This window comes from Sinocyclocheilus rhinocerous, unplaced genomic scaffold (assembly GCF_001515625.1).
Source record: "Sinocyclocheilus rhinocerous isolate Xijiao unplaced genomic scaffold, SAMN03320098_v1.1 scaffold861, whole genome shotgun sequence".
In the NCBI taxonomy this organism is placed as follows: domain Eukaryota; kingdom Metazoa; phylum Chordata; class Actinopteri; order Cypriniformes; family Cyprinidae; genus Sinocyclocheilus; species Sinocyclocheilus rhinocerous.
Genome location: NW_015640043.1, coordinates 177,640 through 197,587, shown reverse-complemented (window position 1 = coordinate 197,587; position 19,948 = coordinate 177,640). Strand labels below are relative to the sequence as shown.

General features: G+C 35.9%; 1 protein-coding gene across 1 annotated transcript in view; it reads right to left on the bottom strand.

The window, feature by feature from the left end:
- The window catches only part of LOC107752341 (receptor-type tyrosine-protein phosphatase zeta-like), a 54,823-nt gene that overhangs the window by 22,660 nt on the left and 12,215 nt on the right, over nt 1-19,948 (bottom strand). The window contains exons 2-7 of the mRNA XM_016568292.1: nt 12,021-12,092; nt 6,137-6,316; nt 5,852-6,003; nt 4,978-5,073; nt 2,800-2,866; nt 1,056-1,213 (exon numbers count right to left, since the gene is read on the bottom strand). Coding sequence (XP_016423778.1) covers nt 1,056-1,213; nt 2,800-2,866; nt 4,978-5,073; nt 5,852-6,003; nt 6,137-6,316; nt 12,021-12,092 — 725 coding nt within the window. The remainder of the gene's footprint in view (nt 1-1,055; nt 1,214-2,799; nt 2,867-4,977; nt 5,074-5,851; nt 6,004-6,136; nt 6,317-12,020; nt 12,093-19,948) is intronic.

Genomic DNA, 19,948 nt, shown 5'->3' with positions numbered 1-19,948 from the left:
ATGTGTAACTCTACGCTCGCTCTCTCTAATTCCATTTAATGACAGCTTGCTTTTGAATGCGTGGCATCCAATATTACAATAATCAAAAATGTTGTTGTCTTCCTCTTTTGGAGGGAGTCGGCTTCCTTTTTGTGTGAACTTTACTATTAAGTGCCAAAAGCACAGCTAACTTATTATTGGACATGACTTAACAGATTTCTAAGAAATCAAATGTCAAATCCAATGTAAAAACATGCACAGTAAACTAAACTGATCTATCGTCAACCTAAGATTGATATTTGTGTGATCATGTTTGGGCATGTGTGCCATTTCTAGCTAATTGTTTTTAGTTCCTGAGAGTGTGTGTCACATAGAGTCAGTGTTGCATAACAGATGCCAAATGACAAATAGACACCACAGTCACAGTATCAGTCCAGATGGCCTCAGGGTTTTTTAGGTAGGAAAACAGCAGAATTCCTTTTGGCGGTGAAATAGCAGTGTTATGTTTTGAATTATTCATTGAACTTGTACCAGACAAAACAAGGTTATTTTCATTATTTATGAGTGAAATGTGTTTGTTGATATTAAGCAATTGTTATCAGCAGTGTTTTTGTCTCATTTTGACCTCATCTTTCAATCTGTCGGCACATGGAGCTCAATAACAGAGTCTGGCTCCACTGTTTGTCGTCAGAGCCTTAATTAAGAGTTCACCCAAAAATGCTGTTCCAAACCTTTATGGCTTTCTTTCTTCGGTGAAACATCAAATGGAAATTTTAAATAATGTGCTGGCCACTCTTTTCCAAGCAGTTGTAATACTAGTAAAAATAAAAGTATCATAAAAGTAGTCAATACAAAGAAAGTTTGGACATATGTCAAGATGCCTTCAGAAGACCTGGAATATGGTGTATGGACCTCTTTAATGATGCTTTTGTGCCCTTTTTGAAGCTTGAAAGCCTTAAATAATGACAGACTGTTCATTTTGGGGTAAACGGTCCCTTTAAATCTGTATATAACACATGCAATTCCAGAAATATATGCTAGCAGGTCACTGCTCTAAAACTGTCCATTATACTGACCTGAACATCTGAGATGGTCACCGTGTTTTTAAAGACGATCCACTCCACGGTCTCAGAGCAGGGAGGGGTGGTCAGAGAGCCGTTATAGATGAAGTACTTCTCTGTGGATTTGGGCAGGAGACCTTGCAGGGTGAACGGAGAGACAGGGCCGCTCTTTCCTGACCAGAGAAAACAGGAATAGTTCAAATGAAAATGAAAACTGTGTCATTTTTATCTGTGACTTTCTATCTTGCGTGGAGAAAGGAATTTTAGTCAGCTCGTCAAAGAAAGCTACCTCATGACTTACTTCAGAAGGACACAAATACAGACATAAGAATATAAGTGCATAAGAATATAGAGCATAAATCGTATGGACAACTTTTATGTTCTTTTTGTTATGGGTGCTTTTCCCCATTTATTATAATTTTAATGGAAAAGAGTGACAAACATCGTCAGAATTTCTGCTTTTAAGTTCCACAGAAGAAAGTCACTCAGGTTTGAGGGAAGGGCTGGGCGATATAGCTAAAAAATTGATCAACGATATAATGTTTCATATTGTTCGGTATCGATAATTATTGAAATTTTTTTTACCTTTTTTAAAACAAAAAGCAATAGAATTTTTTTTTTTAATTTAACCACTATTTATAATTAACACAATTTATTGAGACAAACAACAAATATTTTTTGTTTTAACAATCAAACACAATAAAAATTAAACAAATATCTAATTTCTAATGTTTTATATGCAGATTAAATAGGTCTTTATTGTATAGGTCTAATTGTCTCCCGAGGCCACAGGAGGGCGCAATGAGCAAAATAATGCAGCGCATTTAAATTGTCAACGCAAGGAAGTAACTCTATAAAAACGTGCATTACGTCTAAATTAACTCATAAAAATCTAATATAATTTCGTAAATTGCATAAACAATTATGAACAAAACAGCATCATGTATTTATGCATTGCTTAATCCAAAGAGCCGAAGCGCCATTCACACAGATTGCATTTAAAAACATATGAGACGCAGTGAAAAGGAATAAACCTCCACAAATTCGTGACGTGTTTTCTAAAAGTTTAAACTGTTTTAACTTTGCATGGCTACATCTCTTGTGTGAGACGCGAGTGCAGCAGTCATATTTGTCCGTCTAAAAAATGCGCTGAATATGCGTTCTGTGTGAATGGCTTGGTTTCGGTTTTAACCCATTCAAGATCTTCTCCTATTATTTTGAATGCATAACACAGCAGCAGCACGTCTCGTGGGCTAGAGTGGACTAACAAAACATTAAAATGCAACAACGTCACTTACATCATCACCGCATCTCGCGCGCCACTGATGACGCTCCCTGACGCACACCTAACATTCAAATGCAAATGTTTATTTTAAATTCGACTAATATTCATTCTTTATTCACAATCTCCTCATCACAGGCAGGCACAGCACTCAATTCAGCATGTGTTCATGTTTGTGTGTGCTGTCTGCGTCACTCATAGCACGTGCCTATATCGTGCGCTATATCGAACAATTTTTCTATTGATATCGAAAAAGGTGTACCGTCGATAAATATCGATACCGTTTTATCGCCCAGGCCTATTTGAGGGTGATTAAATTCTGACAGAATTGTCTTTTTTAGGTGAACTGTCACTTTAAGGGCCTTTGGACATGGAAGAGCTTAAAGGGGCCTCATGGAAAACAGGATTTTCCTATAATATTTTGCAAATGTGTAGAATATGACACTTTTAAATGTAGAATATGAAGATTGCACATACCATAACGGCTGACACTGTTGACTGCATCAATGATGGCCATGTAGTTTTCATTATCCTCAGTACTTATCTTCAGAGAGAACCATAAAAAAATATTTAGCAGCTGCTGCATAATAACAAAATACATGATACATTACATGGCCAAAAGAATGTGGACACCTGAACACTGCACATTGTTGAGCATTTCAAAGTTTTTTTTTTCTTTTGTTCTTTAGACTAAATTGAGTTTTTATCGAAAAAAAATAAATAAAAATTGATGACTCACATTTTAACCGCATCTATCTGCTTTCAAAATATGACATGTACATACAAGCCACACTCTCAAAACATGCAGCACTAAACTGACAAAACAACACAATATACACACAACTTCATGTTATTGCACATGAAGTATACCAAAATATCCTCAGGGAAAAGCCTACATATTACAAAGATTTAGCAACACATTATGGTTACGTCCTGTCAGCCTTTACCATCAAAACATCTGTGTGAAAATGAGGATTTCTGAAACTGCTCTGTACCACTGCTAAATGCTGGGTGGGGGTGTGGTGAGGTTTTGAAGTCCTGGAGTGAGGACGTTCAATAAAGCAAGTATGTTATGAAGAAACAGCAACACCACAATTTACATATGTGACCCTGGACCACAAAACCAGTCATAAGGGTCCATTTTTGGAAATTGAGATGTATACATCATCTGTAAGCTGAATAAATAAGCTTTCCATTGATGTATGGTTTGTTAGGATAGGACAATATTTGGCCGAGATACAACTATTTGAAAATCTAGCTACAAATATACCCCAGTGACTTAAGACTGGTTTTGTGGTCCAGGGTCACATATGTAAAAATTATTTTCCTTAAAAATTTTGTTTTGTTTTCCAGTACAAATATCTAAGACATTATTAAAATTATGAATTAAGTTTAGCTTTCTCTTAGCTAACTAGCCAGTTTTTGTTTACAGGGTATAATACACTTAATTCAAGACAATAAACAAATAACTGCTGAGTAGATTACTTACAAATTGTAATCCATTACTGATTCCAAATTACATGACAAAAATTTCAGTTATTAACTGAATAATTCATTACATTACACATTTTAGATAATATAATCAGATTACTTTTTGATTACTTTTGACCTAACTCGTTTATCACATTGATTTGAACAGGATAATCTTGTACCATATTGATATAAAAATACAAAGAGGAAGAAAATATATTCCATTCTTTGTTATTAACATTATGAAGTGAATTAAACATTACGTCAAGGTTTCTCTAACTGGGCTTCATAAAGGAACTGCAGGGGGTTTGTGAGTTTACTGAAAAGTTAATAATTAATTAAATCATAAAAATGTAAAATTCAAATAAATCAATTTTAATAAATCATAAATTATTTTAATAAATCATAAAACAACAATCAAAATAAAATGCTTACTAAAAAAATGAAATATTTTATTTGTTTATCTGCATGTCATGTGACCATTAACCACCTTCAAAGAACCGTGAACATGCAAATGTGATACTTAATTTTTAAATATTTATTTTAAAATCTCAGGGGGTACTTCAAGTAAATATATTATAGGTAAAAGAGGTTTAGCTGACAAAAAAAAGTTTGGAAATGCCTGCATTACATGTAAATAAGAAATAACATGAATTTGTGCATTTTAATGTGTTTGAAAGACAAAAGACTTCCAAAGACACAGTAATACATGGTTAAATAACCTTTAATTAATGTGTTCATCAGTAGTTGATGCAGTGTTGAAACACTTCTTAAACCTGAACTGAATTTTGTAAATCCAGTGGTCAAATGCTGTGTAGCCCCCTGACTGTATTGACTGATCTCTGTATGAATGTCCACAAAACGGGTAGACTTTCTGAGTGTACAGTATGTAAGCAGTAGGCTATTTTAGAAAGGAACATTTAAAAGATGAAAAAGAGGAATTAGGGAGAATCAATACATTTTGAACAATTTATTGCTATTGTGTGAAAATATGCAATCATGTAATCAATAAAAATAAGTAACAGTAGTCTGATTACGAGTATTTTAAAATGTAATTTAATCCAATTACAAGTACTTAATTTTTGGAATCTGATTACATCATCCAGATTACATGTAATCAGTTACTACCCAGCTCTGTATATATATATATAAATATATATATATATATAAAGCTGCCACACTTACCTCAAACAGCACGGCCAACGCTGTGATCTTTCCTGCTGCGCTGAGGGCCTCATCGAGGCCACTGAAAGCATCTGCCTCATAACAGTATATCTGCATCTGCACCAGAAACAAACAGTATCTAATCATTTGTATACAGTCACACTTCCAGTGAAAAGTAAAAGATAATGTGCAGTCGGAAAATAACCCCCCACTTCGTGATCAAGAAAATGACCAGCTGACTGTACATTATCCTGCTTATTAGGCAGTGAGTTCATAAATAATAAAAATAAAAATAATAATAAAGAAATAATATATTAAATAAAGAAATGAAATAATTAATTATATAATATCTAAGATGTGATTAAAATGAGGAATTAAGTTTGTTTTCTTAGCTAACTAGACACGTTTTGTTTACAGGGTAAGAATAATAAACTTAATTCAAAACAATAAAGAAATTACTGAAATATACGTATATATACAAAGCTTCCATACTTACCTTAAACAGCACGGCCAACGCTGTGATCTTTCCTGCTGCGCTGAGGGCCTCATCGAGGCCACTGAAAGCATCTGCCTCATAACAGTATATCTGCATCTGCACCAGAAACAAACAGTATCTAATCATTTGTATACAGTCACACTTCCAGTGAAAAGTAAAAGATAATGTGCAGTCGGAAAATAACCCCCCACTTCGTGATCAAGAAAATGACCAGCTGACTGTACATTATCCTGCTTATTAGGCAGTGAGTTCATAAATAATCAAAATCAAAATAATAATAAATAAATAATATATTAAATAAAGAAATGAAATAATTAATTATATAATAAATAAATAAAAACAGACAAATAAATATAAATAAATAAATTAGAATTGACATTATTTTATTATGTGACATACCTCCAGGGGGAATTTTTCATCGTTGAGGCCGTGCTCCGACCCATCAGTGGAGGCATTGCACAGGCCCCAGTGGAAAGTGATGCGTCCCACCTTAAACTTGGACCTGAGACCCCCTCCACTCACAAAAAAATCTCCTCCCACATCAATGGCCACTGGAGTCAACACATTACAGAAATGAACGGTCAATGTCTATTCACATCAAGTCTGAATTTTCAGGGGGTTTTTCACCTCTGAAACAATGCACATCTATCAAAGGGTTGATATTAAAAATACAATTGTTCTCACCCGTTTTCCCATCATTCTTTACTGTAGTGGAGTCTGATGTCTTTTCCGCCCATCCCTCTAATCTCAGCTTCTGGAATTGAATTTTGACCTGTGCCAGGCTCTCCTCAATGTTTATTGGTGATTGTTTGGCATTGTTGCATGATGGGTATTTCTTTGCCCAGTTATTTTGGTTTAGAGTTCCTGTGGGAAATGGAGTTTAATTGAATAAATAAATAAACCTCTTAATATCATTCATAAATGTCAGAGGATGATCTCCTGTGCTCCAGTACAAACACATATACACACATAAACTGCATTCACAGACACACAGGTGCATCATTACATATGTACTGGTTTTCTTGGGGGTTAATCCGAGTCCTCTCTCTGGAGGTCCCTACAGCACAAAAACAAAGCCCATGAACCAGGTCACCAGCAGTTCTAGGTCACTTCCATTAGCATATCAATAGCTGCATTACACCCCCAGCTGAGTCATAAACACTGGTGTACAGTAGAATACACTACAGTTGAGTCAAATACAGTAGAACATAAACAATACATGAATGAAGAAATAAAAGCTAATGTTAGGCACAAACAAAGTGAAGTTTCCAAAACCCTGTTGGGATGGTGTGGTAAAATCACCCTAATGCACAGTCTTAAGTGGCTTATTGGTTGTTTTAAGCATTTAAAACCATATTATTATTTTTATTATTACAAATTAATTTTAAAAATTTCTATAAATATATACTATTTAATTTAATAGCCTAAATGTAAATTGGTTACAACTGATTTACATTTAAGCTGTTGTGTAGGAAATAAATAAATAAATATTCTCTAAGAAAATATTAAAATATATATAAAAATCACAATTTTTCCATCAAGTAACAATAGCCTAAATGTAGACTGTTTATGGTTGATTTACAATTCAAATGATTTGCAAGAAGGAAGGGAAAAAATAAATCAATCAATCAATTGTTCTGGCAAATAACATATTTTTTTAGCCTAAATTTCCAGATTTCCAGAATCATGAAAATCTTTAGTATCAAACCTCTCGTGAACATTTCCCTTTAACCACATAACAGCGCATAAAAAAATGTAATATCTGTTTGTGACTATCATAATATTCTATGAAATAATAATAGACTTTATGAAGGTAAAACAGTAGCAAAATGTGAATGTGAGAACTTGTTTAATATAATGAGTTTTGCTATATGAGCAAATATAGCTATTAAATATTGCTATTTAATATATGAGCCTTGCTACAGGAATATCGCGAAAGGAGTAGCAAAAGTCAAAGCGCTAGGATTTGAAGTTGTACTGCCAGAACTGAGAGATCAGAGTGCTGACTTGTGGTTGTACAGTGAAACTGAAGTAAAGTGCAAAAGTAAATATGTCTGTCTGTGATTTTGTTGATGTGAATGTCATTTTACACATTTGTAACTATTAATCTGCAACTTCAAATTCAAAATATGGTTGTTCTGATTATTGTCTGTGTGTGCAAATCGAAAGATTCAGCTTCTCACATCAGAGCTGTGAGTGTAAATTTCAACTTACAAATTCAAATATTAATATGACAAGTTCTCACATTCAAATCAACAAGCTCTCGAGTTTTGCTAGTGTTTTACCTTCATAGGCTTTGTGTTGATGGGTTGTGACCAAGCGGCAACCTCCACCTCTCTCTCTCATGAAGCCAACAAGGAAGTGACTTAAACTGTAATTCATCACAGGCCGCTAGAGGCTGGCTGCAAAAGGGAGTCAATCCCATAGACTCCCCATGTTAAAATGCCCAACTTTACAGCAGAAAAAAAACATGTTTACAGCCTGGTTCAAAAAAGGATTTTTTCCCCCTGCATAATTAAGGGCGTGGTCACTTGAGTGACAGGTGGATTGCCGCTGCTGTCACCACCGTCGAGCTAGGTGGGCGTGGCTTCAGCAACCTGCTCCCGCCTCTTTGCCCATTTTCGATTATCGCGCGGTGACGCGCTGCCAAGATGGCGACGGCCGCCTCCGCCCAATTTTGAGCTTCAAAATCGCTCTTCGAAAATCTACGGGTGACGTCACGGACACTACGTCCATGTTTTTATACAGTCTATGGTTGTGACATGTCCCTCCATGGCTTCAGTGAACAGGGAAAACTGGACGACAGACAAGCTGCAGCAAGTGCAAATCAGAGGAAAATGCCAGTAAAATGTCTTCACTTCTTCATTACTTAGCACTGTCACTTCTCTCCTTCCTCAGCGAAGGACTATAGAGAGAACAGAGTACAAACGCTCAAAGCTGTCATGTTTCGTTTGAATATGTCTGTATTTGTGTCCTTCTGTTCTTTTTGAGAGGATTTTGTGTAATCTGAAGGAATGAAAGGATATGGAGAAAAAGAACAGAAGCTGATTTAAAACCAAATTTCTCTGTAAAACAACGTACAAAAATCTAAACTTGGCATAAATAAACATTTCTCTTTTACAGACACAGCAAAGGCCAAGTAACAAATACCATGTATGTTCTGTAGAGAACAGCTCATATTGAACTCAACCAAATACACACCACAACCACCTAATAAATGTGGGCCATTCTCAGGAAATGGTGCCATTTAGAATATCAGTCAGTTTGCATGTTACCATTACATCACCACCAGAATCAAACGAAAAACTGTTATATACATTCAAATGTGTTATGCTGTGATATTTCCTCTCTTTCGAAGATAATGGTTTGATGTCTGGCATAATAAATATATAGTGCCTATAGAACAGTGCATGTTGTGCTAATATTTAAACTGTAATTATTTTATAGAGTTAAATGTACTAAAAATGTACTATGTTGTCAATTCAAATTATAATTAAATAAATTCCAAACCTACTGTGACAGGGTTCAAATAATATTGCACTTTAGGGTTATTAACAATAACTACTGGCACTCTGTAAATCTGGTGGTCAGATGGTGGTCCCACAATGTCTAAAGCCTGGTCATTTGGGCCTGAGGTTCAGAAGCAAAATTCAAATAAAATGATTAAAAACATTTTCTAGCACAGCTGGCACTGTTTCTTGAGAATGACCATTAACTACATGAGAAGAGAAACCATATCATGCAAAACGACCTGATTCGGCCACTAAAGTACATTTCAGTTATCCACACTTACATAGAAATATGCGTTCTCTTTATGATGTCAGAATTAGCTTACAGGGATTGATTATTCGTGTTTCAGTATTATTTAGACAACATGAGTGATATGAAAAAGGGGTCAAAGAGGAGGAGGGGCCACAGTATTCTGGGTAAAGCTGATGAACGATGTCCCATCTGCATGACCGACCTCCTGCCTGCAGTCCGGACACTATAATGCCCCCTTTCTTGTGCCAACCTCCAATGACACCCAGATCTGGTTTGTTGTGATGGGTCAAAGACAAGAGGTTTGAGGAGATGGAGAAAGTCTTTCCTAGACTAAACACCTTTGAAACTCTGAGCCCCAGGCTGAAGATTCAGATCGTTTTTTGAATCATTTTCCAAAGGAACGATCTGTAAATCGTAGAGATCAGAAGCTAAATATCAAAATTGCATAATAATAAGGAGAATATCAAATCTGGCCTACTTTCAATAACAAAGTGAGACAGGGAAATTCTCCATTGTGCTAGAAATGGAAAAGGAGATAAAAAAAAATGAGAGCTACAAAATGTGTCACTAATGTTGTTTGATTTGATACTTCAACTCTTCTCAAACTTCAAGGGGCCATATGATAAAAAAACAAGATTTTTCCTGCTCCCCAGCTAATAAAATTATGCCCAAAGAAGGTTTTGCCAACATTCCCATTAAAGGCAGAGTAAGTGATTTTTCAAAAACACTTTAGAAAACTGATTCGGGCCGAATCGCAAAACAAACTTGTAGCCAATCAGCAATAAGGTGGTTTTGCTTTGTTTCACAGAACTAATCGTTGCCTGGGTTGCGTACATATATGTGGGGCGGAGCTATCAAAATAGGGGCAAGACCCTTTTGGGGTAGGGGCGTGTTTGTTTTGGTGATTTCAAATATCAACATTGGCTACCAGAAATCCCTTACTCTGCCTTTAAGTTATTAAACGTTATTTCTGAATGCTCTGTGAACGTTCAAAACGTCTATTTTTTAAGTTTTTTTTTAATATAGAAAATGTTAATGGAACATTTTTTCACTTTGCAAACATTATGGGAATGTTACTTTTAATGTGAACCATCTGAACCATCTAAATCTAGTAAGTAGTAAAAAAAATTTTTAAAGTCAGTTGGGCGTCCAACTAAATATTTAAAGGGGTGGTTGATTGCAATTTCCCTTTTTTAACGTTAGTTAGTGTGTAATGTTGCTGTTTGAGCATAAACAATATCTGCAAAGTTACAAACCCAGATAAACCCCGCCCCTGGGAACATGCAACAAAGGGGGCGAGGCCATGCTGCGCTGCTTTAGAGAAGAGGAAGAGAAAACTAGAGGTGCACGTAAAAATCTATTCATATATGAATCGCGATTCTGTCTTCTAACGATTCTAATGGATTCACAAGTTTCAAAATCAATGTTCTAAAGCAGCGGTTCTTAATACTGTTCCTCGCGTCCCCCTGCTCTGCACACGCTCTGCATCTCTCTCCGGAGCACATGTCGCTGAGGTGAGGGGCGGGACGTTTTTAGATGCGCAGTAGAGGCGGTTTAGCCAATCACAACACACTGGGCTAGCTAACCAATCAGAGCCCATCGCCTATTTCTGAGGGCGAGGCTTCATAAAAGCAGGAAATTATCAGCGCGTTTCTCAGAGAAGGGACAGAGCGGTGTGGAATAAAGGTAAATTATGTGAAAAATAATGCATTTTTTTTAAAACGAAGCATTAACACATGTTAGACTGCACCCCATAGACACAATCAAGCCTAGAAAAAAAACAGTGAACCACCCCTTTAAGAAAAACGTTCCATGATTGAATTTTTGTGCTAATGTTTTGGGAATGTTATTAAAAACCAACATTCTATTACCGTTACTGGAAGAATGTTTGTTCATAACTTTGAGAGAACCTTACCGGAACGTTAGCCAAAGTTCTGAGAGCATTCTCTATTAGCTGGATTTTTGATGTGCTGTAAAGATATAGGCTACTCTAATCCAAAACTCCTTCCTCAATGCATGAAAACTAAAATGCTAAAATGCTACATGCTAATCGTTTACAAACGGTCATTGTATTGACATCGCAACCTTCAACACACTGAACTACAACCCTCCAGATTTACAAAGACTTGCCCTGGGCGTTTTCCCTAATCCCTAATTTCAAAGGCAATCACAACGAGTCATTTGCATGAAGTCTTAAAGGTGTGTCATCAAGAACAGCCTAAACAGGATCAGAGAAAGTCCTGGAAATTATGTAAAACTAAATTACTACAACAAAAAGTGTACAATATGCCCCCTAAAGCGTCTAAAAATTCATAAATCGTCTTCTAAGATTTTACTTTCAAACACTATAAAGACACATACTGTAAGCTGTCATATTACTATTCCAATTAAATCAGGCTTTCCATGGAAATACTGGGATTAGTCAGCTTCAGCAGAGATGAACAACACAACGGAGCCACAACTTGGAGTCATACTGCATGAAAGCCTCTAAACACACCCTTTAAACTTTGACATGCACTGTCTGGGTGAGATCAGACAGGACCTGTAATTTAGGCCACATTAACCTTGAAAGCTCAGTTAGATATGGATGAATTTAATCTGTGGTGTTAAGCCCTGCATGCTTAGACAAAGATAAAAAACCTAAACCTGAGCTGGCATGGGGAAAGGATGCCACCAGTGCTTCAGTTCAAAATGTGCATCTTTAGAAATTCTGACAGGCCCTTTACACAGACTGAAGCCTAATCGCTATGATCACTATGCAGAGATAATAAACACAATGTAAGTACAGTTAGAATTCAACACTCACCCGCATAAGACCACTCTATGTTCTCTGAGAGTTTTTTCTGTGATCTGAATCCATATGCTTCTGATACATCCGCTGAAAAGAAAAACAAATATCAGTTTATTCCATCAAAGCGAATAAATATGTTTACTAAAAATTGTCAAATGGGCTACTTTGCATTTTTCTAATAAATTTTTTTTTCATTACAAATTATATTATCAGTAAAACAATTTGAATTTTTTCAAATATTTTGTATAACACTTTTCATAATGCACATTGTTTCAAAGCAGCTTATAATGCATTTAGCAGAATGGAGCTGGGTGATTATAGAGCTGGATGATAATATCATTTACATTTTGCAATGAAATCAAAAAATCAAGAAGCTGAGAATTTAATTTGTTATGCCTACTTTTGCTTTTGTCTCAAATAATTAAATAAATAATTAAATACTTATTATAAATGGCACATATATTAAATTAAATATAAATATAATCATTTATTTTTATAAAATAGTTAAGTTAGTGACCTGGTGCTGAATCTTAAATATTTCTTATTCATCTTTCATCATAAAATTTTTGTTGAATTATTATTATTATTATTATTATTATTATACTAGATTTTGTATCTCAGGAATGCCACTGTATATTCATTGCAATAGTAATATAATTTCTGATTTTAAGCCAAGATAAAACTGACCAATTTAAAACTCCTCTTTAACCTACCTAAAACCTTATGCATCTTTGGATTTAAAATGTGGCTTTTTTTTTCAAAAATTGGCTTGCAATATTGTTTAAAATCTCCTCAAATCAGCTATAAAACAGGATGGTTGTTTCAAAAAGAGAGATCAATCTTTAAAATTCCTCTTGCAGCAGCTAAATCATGCCATGACCTGCTGTGACCTGCTGTCAAAAAGTCCTGTGAATGGCGTCTTTGGATTTGATCCAGTATTAATGGTTTGACACTGCAGTTAGGTTGTAATCCGCCACAGAATTCTGTTAGGACAATGACAGTGCAAAAATCAAATGGCATAATTATTTTATTACAGTAATAATGCATCAGATGGTAAGAACAATATGGAAAAAATAGAGAATATGAGTTCAGGAGGAGTTAAGCGGAAAGGCAAGCTCTATTATTCTCTTTGTTCAGTCTTTTGCCTGGTGGTTTCATTCACTTTATTTTAAAAAAAAGGTCTCTTTTATTGTCAGAAGGTCATCACCCAGGACTTTAAGGTCATGCGGTAAAAGTTCATCCGTAAAGTTCTTCCTCATAATCACCCCACTATTTCAAAACGTTGGTCTCCTGCTGATCAGCAACTTTGGTCATTTTTTTGCCTTTATAAACAAAGTCCTCCAATCACATTCTATATAGGAAACAATACATCAAATCAATCCTTGTCAAAATACTGTAATATTTGTGCAAAATATGTCCATTTGTGTTCCTTAAAAGTCATATGGGTTTGGAACATGAATTTACTTTTGAATGAACTTTGTATTCCCTTAATCCTCCAAAACTGACTAAATTAAAGTAATAAACAGAGAAGCAGATGCAGTGGGAGAGGTAAATAAACTCTAAAAGCCTTCTGCCGATGCTCTAATTAGTACATAATTAGCCTGCATGCCTATTGCATGTGGGTCGGACCTCTGATCCATAACTGTCTATAACTCAATCTGTGCCATCTCAGTCTCATCACTGCAGATTTACAAACAAAAATAGAACAAAACTGACAGATAGAACGTCATAGGAAAGCAGTGAATTAAAACATAGACAGAGAATTTGTCTTTTTCTGATAGAGCTGGTTTACTCTAAAATGTGCATCCAATTACCTTGATCAGCCTGAAAAAAGTCTAATATTTCTGAGTGATTCCTTGAGGTGTACTGCTTCTATGTCATTTGCAATTTTTTTTTTCATAATTTATTGATTTTAGACTGATCAATATATTAAAATCATTTTAGAAAATCATTTTTATGAGAATTTGTCCCTGGTGTCAAAACGAAACAAACAAAAAATTAAATAAAATTTGTTTACATTTTAAATTATTTTATTTTATTTTTGAATTTATTATTTTTCATGTTTATTCTCATTTTTAATTAAATTAAATTCAATTCAATTAGCTATTTTTAATGATTAGTAATAATGTCAAGATGTTAATAAATACTTCCCATCAGTTTTTATGGGAGAAAAAAAAACATTTCTTGAGAATGACCCTTTGGATCAGATTTGAACAATGTCAACAACCATTTCAGAGGTTTCGGTCTTTCGCCATCCAAGTAAATAGGAGCTGAATTGCCAAGCACAGAAAACAGCTATCCTGGGGTAGTGACCACGATGGCCACCAAGAGAACTGACTAACCTTTAAGAGATATTTTGTAACTGCTCACAGTTTAGTTCTAGGACTGATAAGAAAGTCTATTAAGCTGTCAACAAGTTAACCACACAATCCCTCCATTCCTTTTAAGCCAACATTGTGTTTGGTTCCAACAGTCTACTGCCAAACTCAACCATGTTAATGCTTTTAAAAGATGAAAGAAACCTCCCTAAAGAGGGCCCTGTCCCTTGGGAGAAAGGCTACAATACAAGCAACAATGGCTTTGACATGAAACACCTTACACCTTTAGCTAGGATACCCTACACTGAATGGGTTTGCTGAGGGAAACTGCCTGCCTATTCACTAGCAACAGAAGTAAAGTCTTGGCTCATCTTTCTGTTAGCTTTTGTCTGTCTGTCTACACACTGGTTTTGGTCCTTTCAAGACGGTCTGTGCACCTGTTAGGCCATACAAACGTCTACACGCTTTTACAGTGTATCAGAGTGTCACGTCTAGTCATACATGCTAATTATAGCTCACCCTGGGCAGCTTTTCTGAGCTAATTTAGCACGCTCAGGGAGTATTGACAGCAATGAAGTGTATTTTGTTTCTTTAGATTACCCTAACAAAAATGACCATGGTAACCACAATTTTTGCCAAAATACAGTTGATAGAGTTACTGACATTGTTGTGTTTGCATTTCTTCCATTGTGAAAAAGAAATACTTTAGCATACTTTTAAAAAGAACACTTATCACTGAAATAATTTACTCAGTGTGAACCAATGTAAAATATTTTCGAGCACTTAATTGCATGTTATTTGTGATTACCTGAAAAAGTATTATTTAAAAAAATAGTGAATGTACCTTCAGTTAGCAGTCTTGTTAGCATAGTGCTAACTAGAAAAGGACTGAATGGAATAGCTACCAGCACACTGCTCTTACTATTTCTGCCAGTTCAACCTTTATGAAAATTAACCATGGTTCTATGCTAAGCTAGAACACCGCTGAAAAAACCCCCCAGCTAAAACCAGCCTAAGCTTAGCTAAGGTCTTAGCTGGTTCAAGCTGGTTAGCTGGTTTTAGCTGGTCTCCCAGCCTGGCTAGGCTGGTCAAGCTGGTTTTAGCTGGTTGTTCCAGCTGGTCTCCCAGCATGACCAGCTAAAGAAGTGGTCAAACCCCCTCTAAAACCAGCCTGCTGACCAGCTATGACCAGACTGGATGACCAGCTAAAACCAGCTTAGGCTGGTTTTAGATTTTTTTTTTTTTTTTAGCAGGGTACTAAAACCATCTGACAGAAATGATGGCAGAAATGGTAGCATGATAGTTTGCTTTTCAGAATTCACCCAAGCTCTTCTGTTTCAAATGGAGAGCAAAGAAAAACTTTTGACTGAAGTAATTTCTGTGCTATTAGTGCCAAAATACTTAAAAATAAAATACTTTATTTTTGGGTGAACTGTCCCTTTAAGTAAAAGGTTATAGACTCTAGCATTACATTTATTTACAGGGATTCAATAGTGTAATTTAAACGGGAACATTTTAAATGATCTAGTTAAAAGCAGCAAGCTCACAGTGATCAATATAACAAGATAACAGCTACAACATTATCAAGTGTTTGTATTTGATCCTGTAGCTGCAAGGAACCATTCTGAAACTTGAGCCACATTGAAAACCACACAGGGTGAGAATAACAAAGGAAAATAAATTATGAACAAGCTCTGAAGTCAGTGGAGAGGCGGCCATTCACTCGCTCCTCCCCATTGAACTGCGCCCATGTACGTTCTCATGGTCTGGCCCATTCACCGTTTCAATACAAACACAACAATAAGATCAGTGGCTCAGCCGTGAGAGCCACAGCGGGACTGCAGGTCCATGCATTGTAACGCCTTGCTGCCTGCCTGATTGCTTTTGTCTGACAGGACCCATATTCCCTTTCACCCAATCAACAGCTCTCATGTGAGCCAAGAGCTTTACGCATGGGCTTGATTTCCTGAAACATGTTGTAACAGAGAGTGAATGAAATATAACAAGGACCTGTTGCATTCTATACAATGAGGCGAGGAGGTTTGGTTACTCTGTACTATCCTCGAACGTAGTGGAGTTTAGCAGACATTTCGCTAATGAAATTCAATAGCTTTTAAGCTTATATGAAGCTGTAAACATACAATATGGTGGTTCTTATAAACCACTTACCTTTCATTTTTAGAAATTACATTAGGGCAAAGGTCTATCCACACTATAATGATAACTATATTAGCGTCCACATCAATGGACAATAACGTTCTATTTATTATTCGCGAGCACTGCGAGTTTATCATCTGCCAGTTTAAATGCCTGAGCTTTTTAAGTTCTAATTGGTTGTCAATGTTTTTATTGTTCATTAAAAAATATTGTTCTCAAAGTGATTCCAACGATATTGCTCCTTTGTGTTTTTATCAGTATAGCTATGTTGTGGGCAGAGGAGAACTGGTTCCCGAACTGACCCTGGTTTATCCCAAGGTTTTTCTCCATTTCTGTCACCGACTGAGTTTTGGTTCCTTGCACCTGTCGCCTTTGGCTTGCTTAGTTGGGGACGCTTGACTGATTGCACAGACACTATTGAAAGAGAGCTGAAGTGGATGATGACATCACTGAATTATCAATGAACTGACTTTAGCTGGAAAATGACTCTTTGTGATTGTCCTCTTGCATTATTGACAAACTATTTTCCTGTTTGACACTGTAAAGCTGCTTTGACACAATCAATATTGTATAAGGCGCAATATAAATATAGGTGACTTGCCTTCTCTTCACTATTTTCTAAGAATTAGGACAGTTATTAAAGGGGTCATATGATGTTGCTAAAAAGAACATTATTTTGTGTATTTGGTGTAATGAAATGTGTTTATGCGGTTTAAGGTTCAAAAAACACATTATTTTCCACATACTGTACATTATTGTTCATTTGGATGGTGTTATGCAAATCTTCCCACACAGTGAGGTAGACATGTGGGGGCATGTTTGAACGAGGCGTTTTAGGAGGGCGTGGACCAGTCTTAACTCTTATAAAGAATATCTCTTTGGGTTTGAGACTTTAGTCTTTGCAACTTTAGGGATCTTATCTATTCACGAACAGCTTGTAACACTCCAAAGAGAAAGGAAAACTTGAAATCGCATCATATGACCCCTTTAAAACTTCATAGTCTCCTTCAGGTGAGCGGGCCTTAAATATTCAAAATACATCTCACAATACATTATGGAAAAAAAAAAACAAAGTCATCCTCGTAAAGCCCAAGAATGTGAATGCATATGCCTAAAGCTAGCCTAAAGCTACACAAGCTTGTTTTCTTGCATTGGAATGTGTCAAAAATGCAGTTCAAAATGCAATGCAAGCAAACTTCGCATTCTCAATGTCCCCACAAGAGGCACTATAGCGAGCATTTACAGAAACTGACTTCTTCTATGGTCAGTTTTTTCTTTTTATTTAATATTGTCATGGCGGAGCAAGTCTGTCAACATACAGCAATTTCAACATATTTCTGACAAAAAACATTGAATTAAACATTCCCTTTTCTTCATGTTTTCAGTTAGCCTTAACAAGTTTTAACAAGCTAACAGCTTAGCATGCTAACTGTTTACAAAAAGGTACAGGTTTTTAGTAAACAGTTAGTGCTATGTTGAGCTTTTAGCTTGCTAAACAAGGTATCATAATAACATGCTATGTTTATAATCAGGCAATGATGAATGCTAAATGATAATAGCTATTTTAATGTCCCAATGTCCCCACATGGGGCATTATAGCAAGTAGTTATAAAAACTGACTTCTTGTTATGGAGCAATAGTTTAATAAAAACAACAGTTCACTCACTTCACCTATCAACATCGTTGCAGCTATTTCATCATATTTTTGACAAAAAAAACAAAACATGATTTAGTAAAGACATTTGAAGGTAACTCTCTGGCCCATTTTAAGGAATAGTTCACCCATAAATTAAAGCTCTGTCATTTTTTACTCACCCTCATGCTCATGCTCATCAAATATGTACGACTTTGTTTTTTCTGTGGTACATAAAGACAATATATTGAAAAATGTCCCAGTGCTCAGTCCCTACAATGAATGTCAAAGGGCTCCCATGTTGTTCAGACCTCAAGGTTCTTCCAAATAGAAAGAATGATAGTAGGTTTGTAAAAACATGCAGGTGAGTAATTGATGGAAAATTAAAAAAAAAAAACAGGCAAAGCATCTTGGCTCAAGACTTTTAGGTTCCATAAGAACCAACAAAAGGATATGAAAGGACTGACAGGAGGACTTTAAAGAGGAACAGCAACCAAGACAAGACAGAGAGGTATCAAGAGGGTATGGGTAAGAGGGTAGAGATGTAAGGAAGGTGACCCTTTGTTCCGCACCACTCTAATGTATTAGGAACGAGAGAACACAACCACTTCTTGAAGACTTGTGTCAGAAGAGGACACTTCAAACCTCAGCTGTCATTAGTCAAATTAAAGGTGTACAACCACACAACACAGTCATCTCGAAATAGGAGACAGAAGAGAGCAGCACTTAAGATTAATCCCAGTCAACATGAGGAAAGAACAACGAATCAAAGACCAAGAGGTGATTTTGTTGACAGAATCGCCAAAGGCAATATAAAATAGCTGTATATTGTACTAATAATATCGGGGGCATGAGACTCCTGTTGACACAGTTCTCACGCTCTCACATCACACGTCCATTTTCTCACGCAGTCCAAAGCACCCTCAGTTAAAACTGTAATAATAAGATATTGGTGAAACTGATTTGGTAAAGGATCCAGTGCATATTTGTGTTTGCGCTCTGGAAAGTGTCAAAAGTTTCTATTTACAACGTGTTTTTGTAGCATTGCGCAATGTAGCCAATCACAGACATATCTCTTGTTTTCTGGAGCACCTGTGATTGGCCATTGTGTTGAAGTTAGTCAAAATTCACTCACCTCTAAACGCTGGATTTTTTCCTGAATGCTTGCGAATTTTCTCATCGTAACTAAGTGTAACACGATGTAAATAAGAGCTTCATGATTATAAGGAAACATTGTGAGATTGCGATAAAGTGAAGTGAGTGACAGCTTTTTAGTGATTATATGGAAGCACTATTTTCTCTTTTTTTAGAAAAGTGTACAAAATCCATACATGCATCAAAGTTTCAGGAGTGACATATATCCCCAACCAAAACCAACCCCAATCAAAACCCCCCATCCATCCCGCCGTGGAAATTCTCACTCCAAGTTGAACTGAAAAGTTGGTAGCCCTGTAATATACTGTATATTAATTGCTCTAAGTATCAGTATTGGCCAAGCTTTGAATGATCTCTGAAAAATCTCTGTTGTTCACTAATTAACAAAACCAACAAAGAAAAACGATGAAGCCCTATACCACAATATTTTTCTAATAAATATCCAATAATATCAAAACTTGATGTCATCTACAGTATATGTATGCTAGCATACCACTACAGTTGAATAAATAATCATGTGAGCAACAGCAAACAGCTATGATTAGCATGTAGTGTTGGCTGAATTGGAAATAGTGTACTAGCATACTACTCATACAAAGACAAAAATCATAGATAGTCCCCTTTATTAGGGTGACCATATGTGCCATTTTTCCCGGACGCGTCCTGGCCAGGATTTCTAT